This window comes from Hibiscus syriacus, unplaced genomic scaffold, assembly GCF_006381635.1.
Source record: "Hibiscus syriacus cultivar Baekdansim isolate YM2019G1 unplaced genomic scaffold, ASM638163v2 tig00110933_pilon, whole genome shotgun sequence".
NCBI lineage: Eukaryota > Viridiplantae > Streptophyta > Magnoliopsida > Malvales > Malvaceae > Hibiscus > Hibiscus syriacus.
Window position 1 is genome coordinate 36732 of NW_024062919.1, and position 20643 is coordinate 57374.

The 20643-nt window shown below is 35.5% G+C and overlaps 1 protein-coding gene and 1 pseudogene across 1 annotated transcript; both read left to right on the forward strand.

Annotated features, from left to right (window-relative positions):
- The first annotated feature begins 1884 nt into the window (after nucleotides 1-1884).
- LOC120147016 (histone acetyltransferase HAC1-like) lies at nucleotides 1885-13175 on the forward strand. The gene is given in 18 exon segments (XM_039160494.1): nucleotides 1885-2567; nucleotides 3724-3838; nucleotides 4044-4232; nucleotides 4235-4337; nucleotides 4420-4875; nucleotides 4993-6848; nucleotides 7032-7328; nucleotides 7417-7695; nucleotides 7851-7979; nucleotides 8118-8318; nucleotides 8455-8597; nucleotides 8713-9028; nucleotides 9198-9337; nucleotides 10423-10501; nucleotides 10619-10679; nucleotides 10682-11010; nucleotides 12284-12501; nucleotides 12585-13175. Coding segments are annotated over 18 exon segments (5235 nt in total). The 5' UTR covers nucleotides 1885-2358; the 3' UTR covers nucleotides 12700-13175.
- A 2975-nt stretch (nucleotides 13176-16150) lies between these two features.
- Nucleotides 16151-20463, forward strand: LOC120147017 (annotated as a pseudogene).
- The last annotated feature ends 180 nt before the right edge of the window (nucleotides 20464-20643 follow it).

A 20643-nucleotide genomic window follows, 5' to 3' on the forward strand; every position in this document is an offset into this window, starting at 1 on the left:
TACAAGCTAGTATTTATCTAAGTTTTTTCTTAGCATATTGACAACATACATCTGGCAGACGCAATTTTTTAAACATTTAAGGTCGTTGAATGAGTTTAAACATATGACAATTTAAGAGATTGTCACCATACTAAAAGAATTCTCACTTTTTCCAATTGAGACAGCAGGGTCTTTGACTCCTCAATGACTTCTTGTAGAGATTGTTTAAAAGCTTAGCTGACCTCTTAGATAAGGAGGAATTTGCTCGCCCTTTATCCTTGCTTTATAACATTCGGAACAGAAGGAACATGTGGCTGCATGAATGCTAGGTCTGTACATGATAATACCATGTTATTACTATCTAATTTGAAAACAGCTCGTGGTGCAGAATTTCTTTCTACTGTGACCAATAAAGAAGCTTGGAAGAGACCCACGCATGGCTTCGTGAAAGCCAACGTCGATGGTGTCTGGTGCGCAAAGACGAAAGAAGCTGCTATTGGAGTTGTGACTAGAGATCATCAAGATTTAGTCATCGGAGGCCATGCTCGCCGTCTGGATAATCTCCCTCCAGCTGAGTTGAAAATGGTTGGGAAAAGGTGCTTACTGAGGTTGATACTCAGACTATTGTCAATAGACTAGCTTACTATGGAATGGACCTATCTATTGTTGTCACTCATATTGCTGAAGCTCGTCGTTTGCTTAACGAAAACCAGACATTTTGTGTTATCTTCTCAAGGAGAGATGATAATGTTGTAGCTCATTCTTTAGTTCAACGGGCATTTCGTTTCCATGCTCCTGTTTAATTTGTTTCAAATGCTCCTTGTATCACGAACTCTGTTGTTTTAGATGCTTTGAATAGTTAATACAATTTTCCTTTTAAGAGAGAAAATATTTATATGTGTATACACATATATATTTATACTTATATAGTTGTTCTTATTATTATAAGATCCTTTTATAATGTATAATATTTAATTAAAATAATTAGACTCAATCATAAAATTTATGAATTTATATACAAATTATTTATCAATCAAACTATAATAGTTTGTTAAATAAATTTTTAAAAGTTATTTTTATGTAAAACATATTCTATTTATTCGATCAAAATATGAATGCGATAAAATTTAGTATATACTATCTTTTAAATATTTGAATTATGATATAATTTTTTAATCTAATGATAAATTTATAGTATAAAAATTTAGAAATTAACTAGTCACCATAACATAAATTATACATTTTATAAAAAAATAAAAATCTATTAAAAATTATGAGTTTAAAAGCTAAAATTAATCAATAATTCAAATAATTTAATTTGATTAATTTAACTTTTTTTAGAAACATTTTTTAAATTAAATTGATTATTTTTTAAAATTTATTAGACATATTTAATAATTAAAGAGAATGTTATTGTTCTTAGAAATTTTAAGTTCTACCAACTAGTCTACAAAGTATATATTATTAATATTTAGAAAAAATTAAAATTAAAATCAAATAAATAAATATTAAATATTCATTAATATTTGAATTAAAAAAAACCCTAAATAAGAAACATTAAAAAAACACAAAATCTTGACTTTGTTTCCTAATTTCACATGGCCTGAAAATAAAATAGTAATTTATTTATTTGTAATAAAAATTAATTCTACTATTTCGCTTTTCTCTTCGTCGATCTTCTACCTCCTTTTTCTCACCTCCTTCTCCTTTTCTGTTGCCATCGTGTCAATTACCCCTTCGCACGTGCGATTCAGGCGGTGTTTCGCCGATTTTGTTTTTCCGATCATTTCGCCATCGGGATTTCTCTCTCTTCCCATTGGATTTCTCGAAGTTCAGATCTCCAGTGTCTTCTGCTTTCGAATTCGCATTTTCCCCAGGTTCTTTTTTAGGGTTTTCATTTTCTTCTTGATCGTTTAAGGAAAGTATTTTTCTTTTATAATTAAACTAGGTTTAGTTATTGTTTACCGCTTAATTTCACGAATTAGGATCGTGTTTATATTGGGATCCCAAATTGGAGTTTTTCTTCTTTCATTGACCGGAATTCCCCCAAATTTTAATCCATTTTAGCGAAATTCAATTTCAGATATTGCTTAACAACGTGAAAGTTTTGAATTTGAGATTGAAGCATTGAAATTTGAGTTAGTTTATTCAATTTCCCAAATATCTATAAGCGTGGTGCATTAAATGCAGAAATGCAATGAAGGCAGTGCATTTGAAGTGACAATTGAAGGAGGGAAAAAGGAAGGAAGCATGAGAGCAGTGGATTTTGTGATTGCAAAGCCGGAGTGTTGAATAAGTTATGCTGCTTGTGCTGGTTGTGATAGTTACTGAGACGAGACGAAAAGGAAGTAGAAATAAGGATAGAATGTTCAGGCGCATATGAGTGGACAGATATCAAGACAGGTAGCTAACCAAGGGGGATTGCCCCAGCAAAATGGAAACCTTCTTCAGCCTGCCCAGATGCAGAATTCAGGTGTTGCAGGAGGTGTGACTGCTGCTGGCGTTGTTGGTGCTGGAGGTCCTCCTCATAATATGTTAAATATGGACCCTGACCTACTCAGGACACGTGAATATATGCGAGGAAAGATGTAAGGTTTTATATTAAAAATGCATATTTAGGTGTTGCTGGATGCATGAAATATTTGTATCTAGTATCTACCTATTGATTTAGCTTAAATTAGGGAGAAGTTTGAAATAAAAGCTGCATTTGACTTTGAGTTTTTTCTGTCTGAATGCTATCTGACTCTGGAAGCTTGTTATTATTTTTGTTTCATTGTTTCTTTTTGTACAAGTGTGAAGCATGTTCGTTAATGCATGTGCTTCTGGATGTTCAGTTGCATGCTACTAACATTCTTTTGTTATAGATTTTGTTTTTTTATTTTTATTTTTATACATCTATAAATTGCCCGCTTCAGTTGAGATAACATTTATATGTCTCTCTACTTGCACAAAATGTGCATAGAAGTTGGGATAAAAAACTTGCAAAATCACTGTTGGATTGAGGTGTCTATATTTCACTTAAAGTCAGTGATCTATGTTACATTAAGTGTAATTTCTAGGACTTTAGTGCAAAGGAAACAGTGAAAAGAGATTTGCATATAAATAATTATGTAACTGTTTGTGAAGGATTTTATGAGTCTGTAGATAATGTTAATTCTTCATGAGATTTACGTCAATGTATGCATCATTGAAAGGTTGTTTCAACAAACTTATGTGGCCTATGTCTAGTGCAATAAGGAAGGCTTTTGGTTCAAGTTGAAATTCAACTAAGATTTTTAATTTTTTTTATACTACTGAAAATCACACCTTTCTGTTTGTATGATATTTGTTTTTGTTCTCTACTTCTACAGATATGTGCATAAAGTTTTGCATATAAAAGTAACTCGGTTGCAAAATCACTGTAGGACTTAGATGTCTATATTTCATTCAAGCTCAAGTTTGTGCATTCCTTATTGCGTTAGACATTGGCCATTTAAATTTGTGGATTCTTCTTAAGAATCCATGTATGTGATGATCCATGTAATAATTTGTTTTGGAGATGTATATTTAAATCATATGCCATGGAAATTTATTTTCCTGTCATTAACTTCATATAATCATTATTGCTATCTAGCTTTGATGAGACATCAATATTCATCAAGATTAGGCATTTCCATCTTAGAACTTCTTTTCATAATATAATGAAACCTAGCATTCATTTAAAAGAAAAAAAACTAATGCATCTTTTAATCTCTTCAATGTCAGCATTGATGTCTTAAAATTGCGGAACCAGCATCCTATTACTGAGGCATCAATGATAAAGTATCGGGATTTCGCAAGACGATTGGAAGAAGGCTTATTTAAGATTGCTCATACAAAGGTTAATTATTTTGTTAAATTACTATGTTCGCAAATATGTTTCTTGGCTAATGTTTCTATGCATTTATTTGTATATTTTTTCCACCTTTTTTACCTATTTACTGTAGAAGCACATTTCTTTTGCTTTCTTCTTATTACTTTTAATTCTTTGTGCTAGAACTTTCATTTATTTCGCTTGGTATTTAATGCTTGAAGTTCGTTTTTAGGAGGACTATACAAATTTGAGTACTCTAGAGCACCGTTTACATATTCTATTAAGGGGGAGCAGAAATATGCACAACCAAAGACATCCACAGCTTGTTAATTCGGCATCAGCACCAGCTGGTACTATGATTCCTACCCCTGGTATATCACACAGTGGCGATCCTAGCATTGTGGTTTCATCTTCTATAGATAATCTACGAGTGCTACCAATGTAAGCATAGCTCCTACAAATATCAATACAGGAGGCATGTTGCCTACTAGTGGCATGCTTAGTGCTTCCTTCACTGGATCTGAAGGTAAATTCGAGCCTCACAATCTTTTTTTAATGTAATTTAAATAGCATTTTATACCAAAAGTAACAAAATGGCAATTCTATAGGAAATATATCTAATGGGCATCAACAGTCACCTGCCAATTTTCCTCTTGCTTCTGGTGGAATGTCATCAATCGGTGTGCAAAGAATGACGAGCCAAATGATTCCCACTCCTGGATTTAATAGTTTTAACTATAGCAGTAGCAGTAATAGTTTCTCTTCCAATAATGTTGGACTTTCAACAGTTGAATCAACAATGGTATCACAACCACAGCAGCAAAAGCCACATGGTGGTCAAAACAGTCGTATTTTGCACACCCTTGGCAGCCAAATGGGTAGTGGCATCAGGTCAGGCTTGCAGCAGAAAGCTTTTGGATTACCCAATGGGTCCCTAAATGGTGCATTGGGTATGGTGAGCAATAATATGCATATTGTTAGTGACCCTGGGGCATCTGTGGGATATCAGACTACCGCAGCTTTGCAACAAAAAATTGATCAGCATCAGCTACCCATGATGCAAGGTAACGTCCTGGTTTCATTTGTATTTCTCAATTTCTATTTGATGTAGTAACAGTTAATCTTAATAATTATTATTGAGATGTATGAGTTGTCTCAAAGAAAGCAATTCTCTGTGTCAGCTGATGGATATGGACTGACCAATGCTGATTCTTTTGGGTCTGGAAACTTGTACGGTGCTGCAACATCTGTTGGATCAGTTACACACTCACAGAATTTGAGTCCTGTTAATTTGCAGTCTATGTCCAGAACAAACTCTTCTTTAACAAGTAATCAGTCAAATTTACGTGCTGTGCAATCAGCTGGCCATATGAAGCCCCAGTCCGTGGATCAGTTTGAAAAGATGAATTTCCAACCTGCTTTAACTTCGAGAGATGATATTCTTCAAGTTAATCAACAGCAACGATTCCAGCACCAGTCTCTTCAGTTCCAACAACAGCAGTTTCTGCAACAGAAACGCCAACAGAAGCAGCAAAATCAGCAGCACCAAAATATGCTGGGAAATAGTGGTTATAGTCAGTCTCCATTGACCTCTGATATAGGTAGTCAAGTAAAGTGTGAACCTGGACTACAACACTATGGCGAGGTACTATGTCAACAAGCCCCTGAACAATTTCAGAATCTGTTTCTGCAGAACAATGGTGAAGAGCTCCCTAGGCAGCAGGGTATGTTCTCATCACTGCCACAAAATTCCCAACATATGCAACAGATGTTGCAGGAAGACCAATTGATTCCAGAGCCTCAAAATGATTATAAACTTTCAGCTGGTGCACAGTTGGAATCATCTGTGCATAGCCAGTGGCACCCTCACTCGCAAGATTGGGCTCAAATTCCCGGGAACCTATCACATGAGCAGCCTTTCCAAGAAGATTTCTGCCAGAGAACATCTGGGCAGGATGAAGCACGGTGTCACAATTTATCTGCCGATGGATCCACCGTTAGTCCAATGGTTGTTGCTAGAAGCTCATCAGACCCTTTAAATTCTAGGGGCAGCATCTCCAAACCTGAAAATGGGAGCCATGATCAGCAATTTGGAAATCAAGTGAAGTGGCTTTTGTTTCTACGCCATGCTCGTAGTTGTAAAGCCTCTGAGGGTAGGTGTAATGCTTATTGTTTCACAGCACGAAAGTTGTTGAGTCATATGGATAAATGTGAATCATCTAAGTGCTCACATCCTCGATGCCACCCCTCTAAGATATTGATTCGTCACTACAAAACTTGTGTGAATTCAACATGCCCTGTTTGTGTTCCTGTTAAAAATTATCTACAGGCTCAGGTGGCACAAGCCTGTCAAAACTCTGCTTCTGTTTTGCCATCGTCTGATGATGGATCTGCTAAAACAAATGATGCTGAAGACATTCCAGTGAGAATGACTTCTACAACTGTGTCAAATGATACTTCTGTTGGCATACAACCTTCACTAAAACGCATGAAGATAGAGCAGTCTTCTCAGTCTGTTATTGCTGAAAATGAAGGTTCTGTTGCTGAACCTCACATATCTCAGGATATCCAACACCAAGATTACCAACATGCTAACCAGTGTATGCCAATTAAAACTCAGCCTATGGAAGCAAAGACTATATCTCAGGATATCCTGCACCAAAATTATCAACATGTTAGCCAGTGTATGGCAGTTAAACCTCAGCCTATGGAAGTCAAGACTGAAGTCCCCACGAGTTGTACTAAAGATAGTCCAGTTATTATTGAGCTGAAGAATGCTGTAGATGACATCAGCAAACTGAAGACTGATGGTGAGGGTGTTAAAATTGATGATTTCGGTGGTCTACCTAAGCAAGGAAATGCTAAGATCGAAAGGGAGCCTGACTCCGTTAAACAAGAAAATGTGGCACAGTCTTCCGAAAGTGCAGCTGGAACTAAGTCTGGGAAACCAACAATAAAGGGGGTATCATTGACTGAACTGTTCACCCCTGAGCAAGTTCGGGAGCATATTACAGGTCTCAGACGATGGGTTGGCCAGGTAATCTTTACCGAAGTGTTGTGATTTGTTTCAGACACAGTTCTTTGTTATTGTATGCAGTAGATCATTAACAAGTTGTCTTAGGTCGATATATGTGCTTGCTTACTACTTGAGGTGCTGAAAAAATGGAATTAGAGACAGAACTTGGTATACTCATGATGTTATTTTTTCTTTCCTTTACAGAGTAAAGCAAAGGCTGAAAAGAATCAAGCAATGGAGCACTCAATGAGTGAGAACTCCTGTCAGTTATGTGCAGTTGAGAAACTTACTTTTGAACCACCACCTATATACTGTAGTCCTTGTGGTGCTCGCATTAAGCGAAATGCATTGTACTACACAATGGGAACTGGTGATACACGCCACTACATTTGTATTCCATGCCATAATGAGACTCGTGGAGATAGCATCATTGTTGATGGAACTGCCATTCCTAAGGCAAGGCTTGAGAAGAAAAAGAACGATGAGGAGATTGAAGAATGGGTATGTGCAATACATACATATTTTCTATTATGGTCATCCCTAAAGTTGCTCTTACATGCTTTTTTTCTCTTCAATAAAAATTTTCCAGTGGGTTCAATGTGACAAGTGTGAGGCCTGGCAACATCAAATTTGTGCTTTATTCAATGGTAGAAGGAATGATGGTGGACAAGCTGAATATACATGCCCCAATTGCTATATTGCTGAGGTTGAAAGAGGAGAGCGTAAGCCCCTACCTCAGAGTGCTGTCCTTGGAGCCAAAGATTTGCCAAGAACAATCCTTAGTGACCAAATAGAGCAGCGATTATTCAGGAGACTGAAACAGGAAAGACAAGAAAGAGCAAGGGTTCAAGGAAAAAGTTATGACGAGGTGATCAATATTCTCCCGATGACAGTTAATTCTGTATTGTTTATGACAATTGTTTTGCTACTTTGATGTTGCTTAAAGATGTTCAAAACCAATTCACATGCATAGAGACACAAAAGGAAAAATATTCTTGATTCCCTTTTCCTTGATATTTCCAGGTGCCGGGGGCTGAGGCACTTGTAATTAGAGTTGTTTCATCAGTTGACAAAAAGCTGGAAGTGAAGCAGCGGTTTCTTGAAATCTTCCAGGAACAGAATTATCCACTTGAATTTCCCTATAAATCAAAGGTGTGGAGGATATAAATTAAGTGTAACTCGTAGTCATTCTCTCTCTCTCTCTCTCTCTCCCTCCCTCCCTCCCTCTCTCTCTCTCTATATATATATATATTTGATAGATTAAGTGTAATATATACTTTTCTCTTTTAGGTGATTTTATTGTTTCAGATGATAGAAGGGGTAGAAGTATGCTTATTTGGTATGTATGTTCAAGAATTTGGATCAGAATGTGCATTTCCAAATCAGCGCCGTGTTTATCTGTCATACCTAGATTCAGTCAAGTATTTCCGGCCTGAGGTTAAAGCAGTTACTGGAGAGGCTCTCCGTACATTTGTTTACCATGAAATTCTTGTAAGTCCAAACTCTTATTGAATTCTGCTTAGGGACAATTATGTCATGATTTTAATTTCACATATAGTATAGTTCTAGACTTCTAATTAGTTTTGATCATTGTCTAACATATTGGACTTTAAATCTTAATTTTCAGATTGGATACCTTGAATATTGCAAGATGCGTGGCTTTACAAGTTGCTATATATGGGCTTGCCCTCCACTTAAGGGAGAAGATTATATCTTATATTGTCATCCGGAAATTCAGAAAACACCTAAGTCAGATAAACTGCGAGAATGGTGAGGCAAATAGTTCTCATGCATTTTGTTTTTCCTTTAATTCTTTTGCATCTCATGTGATGTTTTTATCATCCATTTTTACTAATTTCCCTTATATGAATGCATGCTGTTTCAGGTATTTAGCAATGTTAAGGAAGGCTTCCAAGGAAAACATTGTAGTCGATCTTACTAATTTATACGATCACTTCTTTACAACTACTGGTGAATGTAAGGCCAAAGTAACGGCTGCTAGGCTGCCATATTTTGATGGTGATTACTGGCCTGGGGCTGCTGAAGATCTAATTAACCAGCTTCGTCAGGAAGAAGATGGCAGAAAGCTGAACAAGAAAACAACATTCAAAAAGACTATATCAAAAAGGGCTTTAAAAGCAGCATCGGGTCAGTCTGATCTCTCTGCTAATGAAACTAAGGATCTCTTGCTGATGCATAAGGTAAATTTTTTTTTCTTCCTAACCTTTCAGCTTATTTTCCTGTATGATGTTGTTCTGTGCCAGTAGATGTGAAAATTACATTCTTGCTATCATAGTGTTGGCATTTTTATATCATGATCCAAGGAATTTTAACTGGTTACTTGTTTCCCTCCTTTCTTCTTCACTGCAGCTAGGTGAGACCATTTCCCCAATGAAGGAGGATTTTATCATGGTCCACTTGCAGCACTGTTGCTCTCATTGTTGTATCCTAATGGTATCTGGAAACCGCTGGGTCTGCAATCAGTGCAAGAAATTTCAGATATGTGACAAGTAAGCTTTCCTATATTTAGCTGTGTATCATCAACATCTTGTATAGTTGAGCTCTGTGTGTGCTTTTCTTTTTTCAATTTTTGGTTGGAGAGGGGGGTGGTTTGGTGTTGGATAGGTGATGGTACTCTAGTAGGTGAGGATTTTGTCAGATTTTATAAACGATGATATGATGTGGAGAATGAGAAACTATAATTTTTCAATCAGATTTATACATGAGAGGGTATGCTCTTTTCCATACGCATAGTTAAGCATCTCTGTAGTGTTCCTATTTCATATTTGCACGTTTGAATCTAATCTGGGGCTATTTCATTTTCTGCGTTCTACAAATGAGTGTATTTCTCAAAGATGATTGTAAATCCAGCCCGCGTTCATATGTAAATCATAAATAATTGGTGCTATAGGGTTATTCTAGTTTATTATTATTATTTAGCAGCTCTAGAACCTTCCTTCTAGAAGTTAAATGACAAGCATCAATCTTTTTACTATTACTATTTATATTCTAGATATAAAATTAGCCGCTTTGCTCAGCCATTACAGTAGTAGAAATCATTCAAGCTTTTCACTCATTAATGTTTTAGTTATGAGAAATGCCACTTTTGGTTGGTCATATTAAGTGCTGAGCTTTCTCTTGCTAAGTTTTGTTGAATTATCATTTATCATCTAGTAGGGGCTAGCCTTTTTGGCAGAAAAGATATCTTCATATTCTGTGGAAAAAGAAAAGCACGTGTAGGAAGTTACTATTACCTGATACAAAGATTTCACCTGGTAGTTGGAAATAATTATAATACTATTTATCTGCTTAAATGATGTTGTGGAGTGATTATTTTCCCTCATCTAAATTTCAGTTTATTACAGTTACACTTCTGCTTTTAGAGAAAAGGAACTTGATCCTTGTTCACTTTAGAAACTGATTATTTTTCAAGTTCCCAGACTCAACTTCCCCTCCCCTCCTTGTTAGAAGCCTAATGATGCAATTCTTATCTTTGGCCCTTTATCTTCCTTTAATTATTATTTTGGTCTGATTCCACCATGAGAAAGTTCCCTAGATAAATGGATCTTATAGTTGCTTCTTTGTACCTTCGCAGGTGCCATGAAGCAGAAATGAAACGTGAAGAAAGAGAGAGACATCCCCCACATCTGAGGGAAAAACATGTTCTTTATCCCGTAAGTTTGTCATAGTATTCCAATAATTTACTTCTAGCATGTGTCTGTTGCTGCTTCTGTAGGCATATTTTTATTTTCTTTTCTAATTGAATTTTGTGGACAAATTGTCATCCGCAGATTGAAATAACTGATGTACCTACTGATACAAAGGACAAAGATGAAATTCTCGAGAGTGAATTCTTGATACTAGGCAGGCCTTTTTGAGTCTCTGTCAAGGGAACCATTATCAATATGATACCCTAAGAAGGGCTAAACATTCCTCGATGATGGTACTCTACCATCTTCACAATCCAACTGCTCCTGCATTTGTCACAACATGTAATGTATGTCATCTGGACATCGAAACTGGCCAAGGTTGGCGCTGCGAAGTTTGCCCTGATTATGATGTGTGCAATGCCTGCTACCAAAAGGATGGGGGCATTGATCATCCTCATAAGCTAACAAACCATCCATCCATTGCAGAGCGTGATGCACAAAATAAAGAGGCTAGGCAACTACGGGTTATTCAGGTATTTTTTTAATAAATAACTCTTTTGGCTAAATCTTCAAGTCATATATGTGAAAAAAGAAGAAAGGTTTCCTTTTACTCGTTATCTTTAGTGCAGTCGTTAATAATATACACGAGACAGAATCAAATTAAATCTAGCTAGATCCTAAATCAAGCTACCTACAGTAGGCCCTATAATTAAGTAAAGTATGTATTTAGTATAATTACTACAATGTAAACATCTATTCAAACGATTAAGAGGGGGTTATGTCTCTTGGCAGACTTCAGTTCTGTTCTGAATAAGAGGATCATTCTTGAATCAGATTCAAGCAATGCTCTGAAGTGGATAAAGAATCCGGGGTTATGCACTCCTATGTTTCATTTATTGGTGAAGGATATAGTCTCTCTTATGGCAGGGAAGGATATCATTATTAGGCATATCTTGAGGGCTGCAAATTGGGAAGCTGATAAATTAGCTAAAGATGGGATAGGGTGATGTTTTTACTGTTTGTTTGTGTCGAAGTGTAGGAATTTGTGCTGTGTTTAGCTGTGGTTTTTAAGTTTATGTAATTCTTGAGGATGTTAGCAGATTGTGAGGGTTTGCTTATGATGTACTAAAGTTTTCATCTATAAATTTCTAGGTACTCTTTTCCTCCTTATTTGTCCTTCATGTTACTTGTATAACATGGAGGGTGCAAAAGGGGGTTTTTAATGAGGCCTAATTTCTATAAAAAAACATCTATTCAAAGATCAGCACCAATGAACATCTGAGGTTGGCTTTTATCTGGACTTAGGCTTTTTTATCGGGGGAGGGGATGGGGGTTATGGATAATGGGCTTGACAACATTGAAGAAAGGAGGGGATTGGGTGATTGTAAGATTTTTTAATTTTCTGTTTATGTATTTGTAGGGAACAGTGGTTATGCTGTTTGTTTAAGTCTTATGTAATATGTTTTTTCAATAATATATTGAGGTACTCTTTTCCTCCTTCCGCTAGTCGGTTCTTTCCTTGGGGAATAGGACTACTATGAGGGAGGTTTTTAATGAGGCCTCCTACTTCTATCCAAAAAAAAAAAAAAGTGTCTAAGGAACTTTATAGTTAGATGTTTCTAAGATGCTATTAGCACTTTGCAATTGAATATTGAAATATCCTAAAGCATAAAGTGTTTATATTCCCGGAAATATGTTAGTTTCCTTCTGATTTGGCAAGTAGATTATAGGAAAAATGAGTTTATGACTGCAAACATGAGATTCTTGATGTGTTCGTCTGACTGGATTGGTTCTTGGAATTTTCAGCTGAGGAAAATGCTTGACCTTTTGGTGCATGCATCACAATGTCGTTCTGCACATTGCCAATACCCAAATTGTCGGAAAGTGAAGGGGCTCTTCCGCCATGGAATTCAATGCAGAATACGTGCTTCTGGTGGCTGTGTACTATGCAAGAAAATGTGGTATTTGCTGCAACTTCATGCAAGAGCATGTAAAGAATCTCAATGCCACGTACCACGTTGCAGGTACATTATCCCTGCTAAACAGCCATTCTCTGTTTGTGCTTGTGTTCAAGTTAAAACTAATAGATTTGAACTTGCTAATACAGGGACCTTAAGGAACATTTGAGGAGGCTTCAACAGCAATCTGATTCGCGGCGTAGGGCTGCTGTGATGGAGATGATGAGACAGAGAGCTGCAGAGGTTGCTGGTAATTCTGGGTAAACCAAAGTGCTTTAACATACATTTTGGTGCTTCGGTGAAAAATGCTCCCTTGTATAACGACACGTATAAAGTTGTCCACTGCTTGGAACTAGGCAGTGACAAAAACAAATCGCCAATCTAGAGTGTTGGAAGGGGTTATGCATACATTACTAAAGACAATGATATGGGAACAATTCTTTCATTCGTAAACCCATGACTGAATTCCCTAGAAGAAGGCTAATGTGGTGTCAATATCTGCCTGCAACTGCTGTCAACTCTTCCGTTCGGATGACTTCAAATACCGACGTGTTCTGCCTTGGTGGGAGTGTACTATAATCTATTTAATCTGTCAAAATTGCTTTCTTACAGAGGAAGATGGGAGGTTAGTTTTAAAATCTTGTCTTAAGTTTTCCCTCGATTCTTTTTGTTCCCTTGCTATGTTTTTTCCCTTTAGAACATTGACCCTCCCTCCCCTTTTTGTAGTATGGTCATTTAATCAAAAATGGAACAATAAGTAGAAATAGAGATGAAATTGCATCAATTCATTTTAACAAATACTATGAAATTATTATGTATATAATATATAGTAGTATGGTTCAACGGATGATGTGCTTTGTAGTATGGTCTTTCTTGATGTTGTGTGGTTCAACGAAAAAAATGAATGCCGTTGGAAAGATACATAGAATATGAATGTACGTTAGTAAGCAGAAAGCAAATTGCAGGTGACAACTCTGCATGTTTTGGTACATAATTTTAATTTATTAGCTAGTCTTTCTGTGTCATTTACAATTACATCCACTTTTTCATTTACCTTCCACTTGTATATTTTGTCAACATCACTTTCTCTTGTTTTAGGGTCTTTCGTTTTTTTTCCTCAGATTTTTACAATCCCATGCTATTATTCTTGGGATAAATTTTTCCGAAGAGATCCAACTTAGTCCCAAGTAAACTCGTTATTCGTTTATAGATTAAATTCATTTGTGATATTTAAAATGTATTTGTTTAGTCTCATGTAAATACAGAACTATGCATGTGCAACTTGTATGCTTTGATATATTAAGAACTAATGTGTCTTAAGATAGTAAGCTTATAGTTGATATGATGGGTATGTAATTCATACATAGTATAGTTTTAATTACAGATATGAAATCATAGCTCGATTAAAGAGTAAAATGAATCATTTAATAATATTGTGGTTTGTGAAAATGGAACACGGTCATTAGTCGTTCATCTAAATTTAATGATTTAAGTATTACTGTGTAATAATTAATTTATTCATATGATTTAAGCTTAATTGAAAAATAAGTGTTTAAACCAATATCTCTCCTTTACATGTTTAAAGTTTTTTTTATTATTACTATTAAAATAGGTGTTTAATGTTTTGATGTTAATTTTGTCACGATTGTTAAAAAAATTCGTTAATCTTTCAAGGTGTAACACATGTTTATAGTTTTTTTGAAAATGTTATTTAGAAAATAGATAAATCATTCGTATGATCGTTTTATTGTTGTCTTTTTTCATTTTAATCATTGATTTTAAAATTTTGTCAATTAGACTATCTAACTATTTAAATGGTTCAATGAAGCCACATATGATTAACATTTAACCGAGGAGTTGATGTGATAGTTAACAAAACTAGTATTTAGTCAATAATATTTTCATGCTCTATCAATTGAATTATAATTTTAATTTAATTTATTAAAATTTTCATCCAATCATATTCGTGACATGCCACCACTTTTTTTTTTTTTTTGAAAAAGGATTTGTATTCAATAAATGGAGAATACAAGAACACGATAACATCGAGAGTCTCGTTAAAAAACCTCTCTAGACCTAAAAACCTCTCTAGACCTAGTTGGGGGAAAAAGAGTACCAAAAGTTGTCATGGAAGAAGATCAAAACCGAAAAAAAGAACAAGACCACAGAAGAAGAATCAACCACAGAAGACGAATCAACCACACAAGAAGGAAAAAATGAACTATATCTACGACACTGCTAGCAACCAGAAACTGCAGCAACATTCCAGCACCGAAGCAGCAAATGTCCACCCAACAACAAAGAGTGACCATTGGAAAGGTAAACATGTGACACACAGCATCTCCAAACAACTAAGGAAGCAAGACCCTACCATCAACTATCATATGAAACAACTTCAAAACATGAGCAGTGAAAAAAGAAAGCCTCCAGAGATATATAACCACCCAAAAAAAATAGAGATCAGATACGCATAGCAATACATCCCTAGAAATCAATTACGAAAAAATGATCAACAAAGGCACTACTGTCTAACAATCCCAGGAGCCATACCTGGATCACTAATAAAATCCGCGATAGGAATGAAACACTCGGGCAGTTTCCACTTGCACCACTTGAATTGAGGATATTTTCTTAATTTTAAATTATTTAATTTAATAGATAAGCTAGATCTGAAGGGAACTTAGCTGCACCTCAACCATTGCATTAACCCTTTCGGTTGGTTATAAATTACAAAATAGTGTATATAAAAGATCTAGTGATGCTGATAATAAAACCTCGATGACATTAGTTCTTGTAGAGCTTCGAAAGGACAAACTCAAAGATCAATTGAAAGAAGAAGGATGCAGAAAGCAGCAAATCAAGTCTCCTCCTTTAGCTCAGTGTAAAAGCATATTTCAATAACTGCAAAATATAAAAAGGAAAGAAAAGGAATAAAATAGTTTTATAACTTAATTGTGTACTTTGTATTTCAGTCCTTGCTGCAAATCCACCCATTTATGCTTATGTACTCATTTGACTCTTCAACATTTTTTATTGATGATAATAGCATAGTGGTGTTACTTCAACCGGAGATTTTGTTTGCTTCGTTTATTTCTGGGTAAACTAATTAAATGACCACTTAATTATGGGATTAGTGTCGATCTACATTTTCAATTCTGACAATTTTAGGATTAATATTGATATGATCATCATACTTTCAATTTTGACAATATAACTATCATTATTCGTTATTAAACAAACAATGTTACTAATATAAACTTTTAACTCGTCGTTAATCAATAACAAATGCATTAGTTAATTTGTTTGTCTTATAACAATATGTAATTATATTGAAATAACTTAAATAATTAAGTGATCATATTATTAAAATTAAAAGTATAATGGTCATATCACCGATCATATAATGAAGTGATCAGAATTGAAAGTTTACCGAGTAAACTTAAAAAAAAATGTTCCAACTCAACATTAAGGCCTCACGCCGAAAACGAGATGTGAGTGAAAATATTGAGTTGGAAAGAAGGCAATGGCCGACGCTTTCCTTGCGCTAATTGTGCATATGAAATTGAAAAAGATTTTCCCTTTCTTTATTTATTGAATTTCACCAAAGCGCAAAGTGAAGTAGATCTAAAGATCTATGAAAACGTCATCCTTAATCCACCTAATTGCTATATCTAATCTCATCACAGTCCGTTTCAATCCAAAGTTTCTGGGAAAAGAAAAAGAAAACCAGAAGTGCAATCAAAGAAAACAAAGTTCCTACAACAAAATACATTCCTTTTTCCGTTTGATTTCAATCAATTTGGTGGGAGGCTTAGAGAGTGTTGGGAATAAGAATAAGAAGAAATTTCCAAATTCGAGCGGCTGTTGAATCAGTCAACAATCCCCCCAACATTGAAACCCCAAATCAAAAGGAAAGGGGAAAGAAAAAAGAAAACCCTTATCTCCAATGTCAGACATACAAAGAACCTATTTTCAACATTAGTTTATTCGTCTAAAGTCAACCCTTTATTTCATTTGTTTGGTTTTTCATAAACCCCATTTTTTGACACGAAGATTCACCATTTCCCTTCAACATTCATACAAAGACTGGAGGGGGAAGAAGATTCACCATACCCAATTTTTTTTAAGCTTCAATCAGTTCTTTTTCTTTTTCGAATTCATGGTCTTTGGAAGATTGTAAAGATCTTGCTTTTTTTTTTAATGTGTTTTTTGTTTATTTTTGTTCTCACCCTGAAATCTAGTCGAGGCTTGTTGTGTGATTTCGTATTGCATTGTTGTCTCTGTTAATTAATTGATTCGTATATGTTTTGTTTTCATTGATTTTGTGTGTGGGAGTATTGAATAGATGGGATTCAGATTGCTGACATATCAAAATTGAATATGTAAGTCTAAGTAAAAAAAAGCACTTCTTTATTATTGAATGAGCATTCAAAGATCACAATGTTCACCTGTTTTTGTTTACTGCCTAGATCTCTGACAAAATCTGAGGTATTTTTGGTTTGAAATGATCGAATATCAAGAGAATACTAGGTTTTAGATGATCTGATCTGGATATAACTTTATTCCTGGTATGATTCTGAATTTCTGATAAATAGTAGTAGGAAAAAAGTGTTACAAATATTTGTTGAATATAGTTTTTTTATTTATTTATCGACATTACTTTTTCAAATTCTGCAAAGAAGATGGAATTTTGAGTTGGTTTATCCTATATTTGACCGTGAAGCGTTATTTTTCTTATTATCTAATAGATGAAGCAAAGAAATCTTGAAGTTTATGTTTAGATATCCTTATAAAGCTATTGAACATAGAATCATGATTTAAGCAATATTTTAACCTGAATTTGCCTATTTGTTTCTCTTTCAATAGTGATTAATGGGAGAAGATGGAACCTCCACCTTTACTGTGGATGATGCCCTTTTGCACATGGGGTTTGGAAAATTCCAAATTCTCGTGCTTGCTTATGCCGGAATGGGTTGGGTTTCAGAAGCTATGGAAATGATGTTCTCTTTTATTGGTCCGGCAGTTCAAGCTTTATGGGTCTCACTTCCCATCAAGGGCCTAATAACCAGTGTGGTTTTCGTTGGGATGCTTGTTGGAGCATATTCATGGGGTGTTGTCTCAGATAAATATGGAAGAAGGTGGGAACTTTTGTCATATTCATGGTTTTTTTTCCTTGTACTCAATCCCTGCTTTAATGACCCATATTTCTTTAGATGAGTACGCTCAATATTAGTATTTTGTTTGAGTGGTATCTAGTGCTTTCTTTTTCGTTCCACAAAATATGACAAGTTAGTGTTTTATTTTGGTGTGGTTATCGTGTCGAATTATTGCTCGACTTGTCTGTCTTTGGAATCCTGCAATTTGATTAAGCTTCTTATCTTCCTTTTTTGGTCTTTTTGCACTCTTTTAGTCCGAAAGTTTTTTGTCTTTCTAATTGAAATTATCTTTGAGCTGGCAATGGACTAATGCTTTCAATTCCATTCTATAAAATATGATAGAATGAAGCTATAGAGTTGGATTTCTCATTGATCTTCCTGGTTTGGGAAATATTATTGTTAGTCAGGCAAACAAAGATGCTATGGGCTTTAGTTTGAGAAGTAAAATTTTGAAGAATTGAAGCAAATTTTAGAACTACTGGTTTCTTTCAACATTTTTAATTGAAGAAAAATTGAACTTGATGCAGCTCCGTGTTGCTTATTCTTATGCCCTATAATATTTTTTTATCGGTTTAATTCTATCCTTCAGGAAAGGGTTCCTCATCACCGCAGTAGTTACTTCCGGGGCTGGCTTTTTAAGCGCCTTGTCTCCAAATTATATTTCATTGATTATTTTTCGTTGTTTGGTTGGTCTTGGTTTGGGCGGTGGCCCCGTTCTTTGCTCCTGGTTTCTAGAGTTTATTCCTGCCCCTAGCAGAGGCACTTGGATGGTTATTTTCCAAGCGTTCTGGACTTTTGGGACAATTTCTGAGGCCTCACTTGCATGGGTATGCATATAATGTCTTTATTATCTTTCATTTTCTGATTTTGTTTGCTTCTTCTTCCTTTCGTATATTTTCGATTCAATTTTCTAGCAGCTGCAGGTAAAGCTTTATATATATGTTACTTCCAAAATTTGATATTAAACGGGATCTCTGTGATTACTTTATTACTGTAAAAACCTCATGTTCCTCCTTTGGTAAAGGTTATTATGTTAAACATTTAGAAATAATCACTTCTCTCTTAGAAGTAGTCACTTATATTTATTTAAAAGTTATTATGTTACTATTCAGAACCTGTTTCATGTTTTGCCGCGATGTCTGTCATTCCGTGACGTTTTACTTATATTTGCTGGGGGTTTCGGTTATTTCTGAAAACTTTGAGATTGGTATTCGCTTTAAAAAATGGGAATGAGTTGGAATGTAAGCTGTGTTTCTCCTGAATTGTTTGGTGGCCGTTGCTTGTAATGATTGTCATTGTATGAATTAGGTAAATAAGCTAGTAGGTACCATCGCCTGTTGGCCTTGTTCTTGTTCCTATCGATTGTGATGGGAATTGTGTCCAGTGGTGTTATACCATTAAGGCTGCATCATTTTCGATTTACTAGGTCAGGTTCAGAACTCAGACGTATTGATTTCGATCTACAATATTTTTTTCCTTTCAGTTTGTCATGCCTAGATTGGGTTGGAGATGGCTACTTGTTCTGTCCGCTATCCCTTCGTCGGTTCTCTTGTATTCTATGTGTTTTCACCTGAATCACCCAGATATCTATGCTTGGAAGGTAGAAAAGATGAAGCACTTGTTGTTTTGGAGAAAATAGCTCGAACGAACGGAGCGAAATTGCCTTCTGGAATTCTTGTTTCTGAGAATGAAATCGAGTTAGCGGGAAAGAGTGCTACAGCAGAAGATACACAGTTGCTTCAAGCAGAAGAGAATGGATATGAAGCTCCTATGCAAATGAATCCTAAAGCAGGAGGCATCTCATCGCTGTTGCATCTTCTTTCACCAGAATTAGTTCGGTCAACCACACTCTTATGGATGGTATTCTTTGGAAATGCATTTTCATATTATGGACTCGTATTACTGACAACGGAGTTGCACGATGGACGTAAACTTGTCGTCCAGAAGCACTACAATCAGAAAAACTCGACGGCGTAAGCTACAAAGATGTTTTCATTACTACTTTTGCTGGTAATTTTCTATGCTTGTCCAGTAATTATTTCATGTAATCGTAGAGTTTTATTTTGAAAATTCCGGAAGGCACCTCACTGATCTAACTTTGATGTATTTTCTAGAGTTCCCTGGTCTCCTCATTTCTGCTTTCACTGTCGATAGATACGGTCGTAAGTTTTCAATGGCAGTTATGTTCTTCCTGTCTTGCGTTTTCCTGCTTCCACTGGTAGTCCATCAGCCTCAGAGACTGACAACAGGCCTCCTCTTCGGTGCTCGAATATGCATCACTGCAAGCTTCACGGTATGTATATATGCGCCGGAGGTAATGCAATTTCCTTTTATACCTTTAAAAAGCAAAGGAATTTTTTTCTTTTTTCTCATGTTTGAATTTTCTCTCTCTTTTCCAGCATAATTGAACATCAAAATTTATTGACAATCATTAGTATAGCACTTGAGTGATTGCATTGGGATTATGTATAAGAAAGTTCCGATATTTCGATCTTTTAATGTGTTCATTAACATTTTGTGTGAAATAACAATTCATTTTGTTTTTATCCTGTAGATATACCCAACATCTCTTAGATCAACGGTGTTGGAATTGCGAGCTCAATGGGAAGATTTGGCGGGATGGTATGTCCGCTCGTGGCGGTGGGTCTAGTGCATGGATGTCATCAAACTGCTGCATTTTGTTGTTGAGGTTATAATGTTTGTGGCTGGGATATGCGTACTTCTGTTCCCGGTAGAGACGATGGGTCGGGACTTGAGTGATAGCGTTTCTAGTTCGAAACAGACAATTGAGTCGAGTTAAATAGTGAGAGGGCTTTGCCCCTTCTGTATAACAGTTGTTTTATTACAGAAAAGACAATAAAGTATTGGCTTCCATAGAAAACAGCTTCTAAGATTTCTTCTTTCGCAAGTATATTTTACATCGTTTCGAGAATTCATTAGCTTCTACGGTGAAGCCTTTACGATGTCATTCTCTTTGACGACATTCATGTCAAGAAAATGGAGTTTCTTGTATCTGTGGTTCGAGAACTTAAAAGTTCAGAAGATAAAGCGA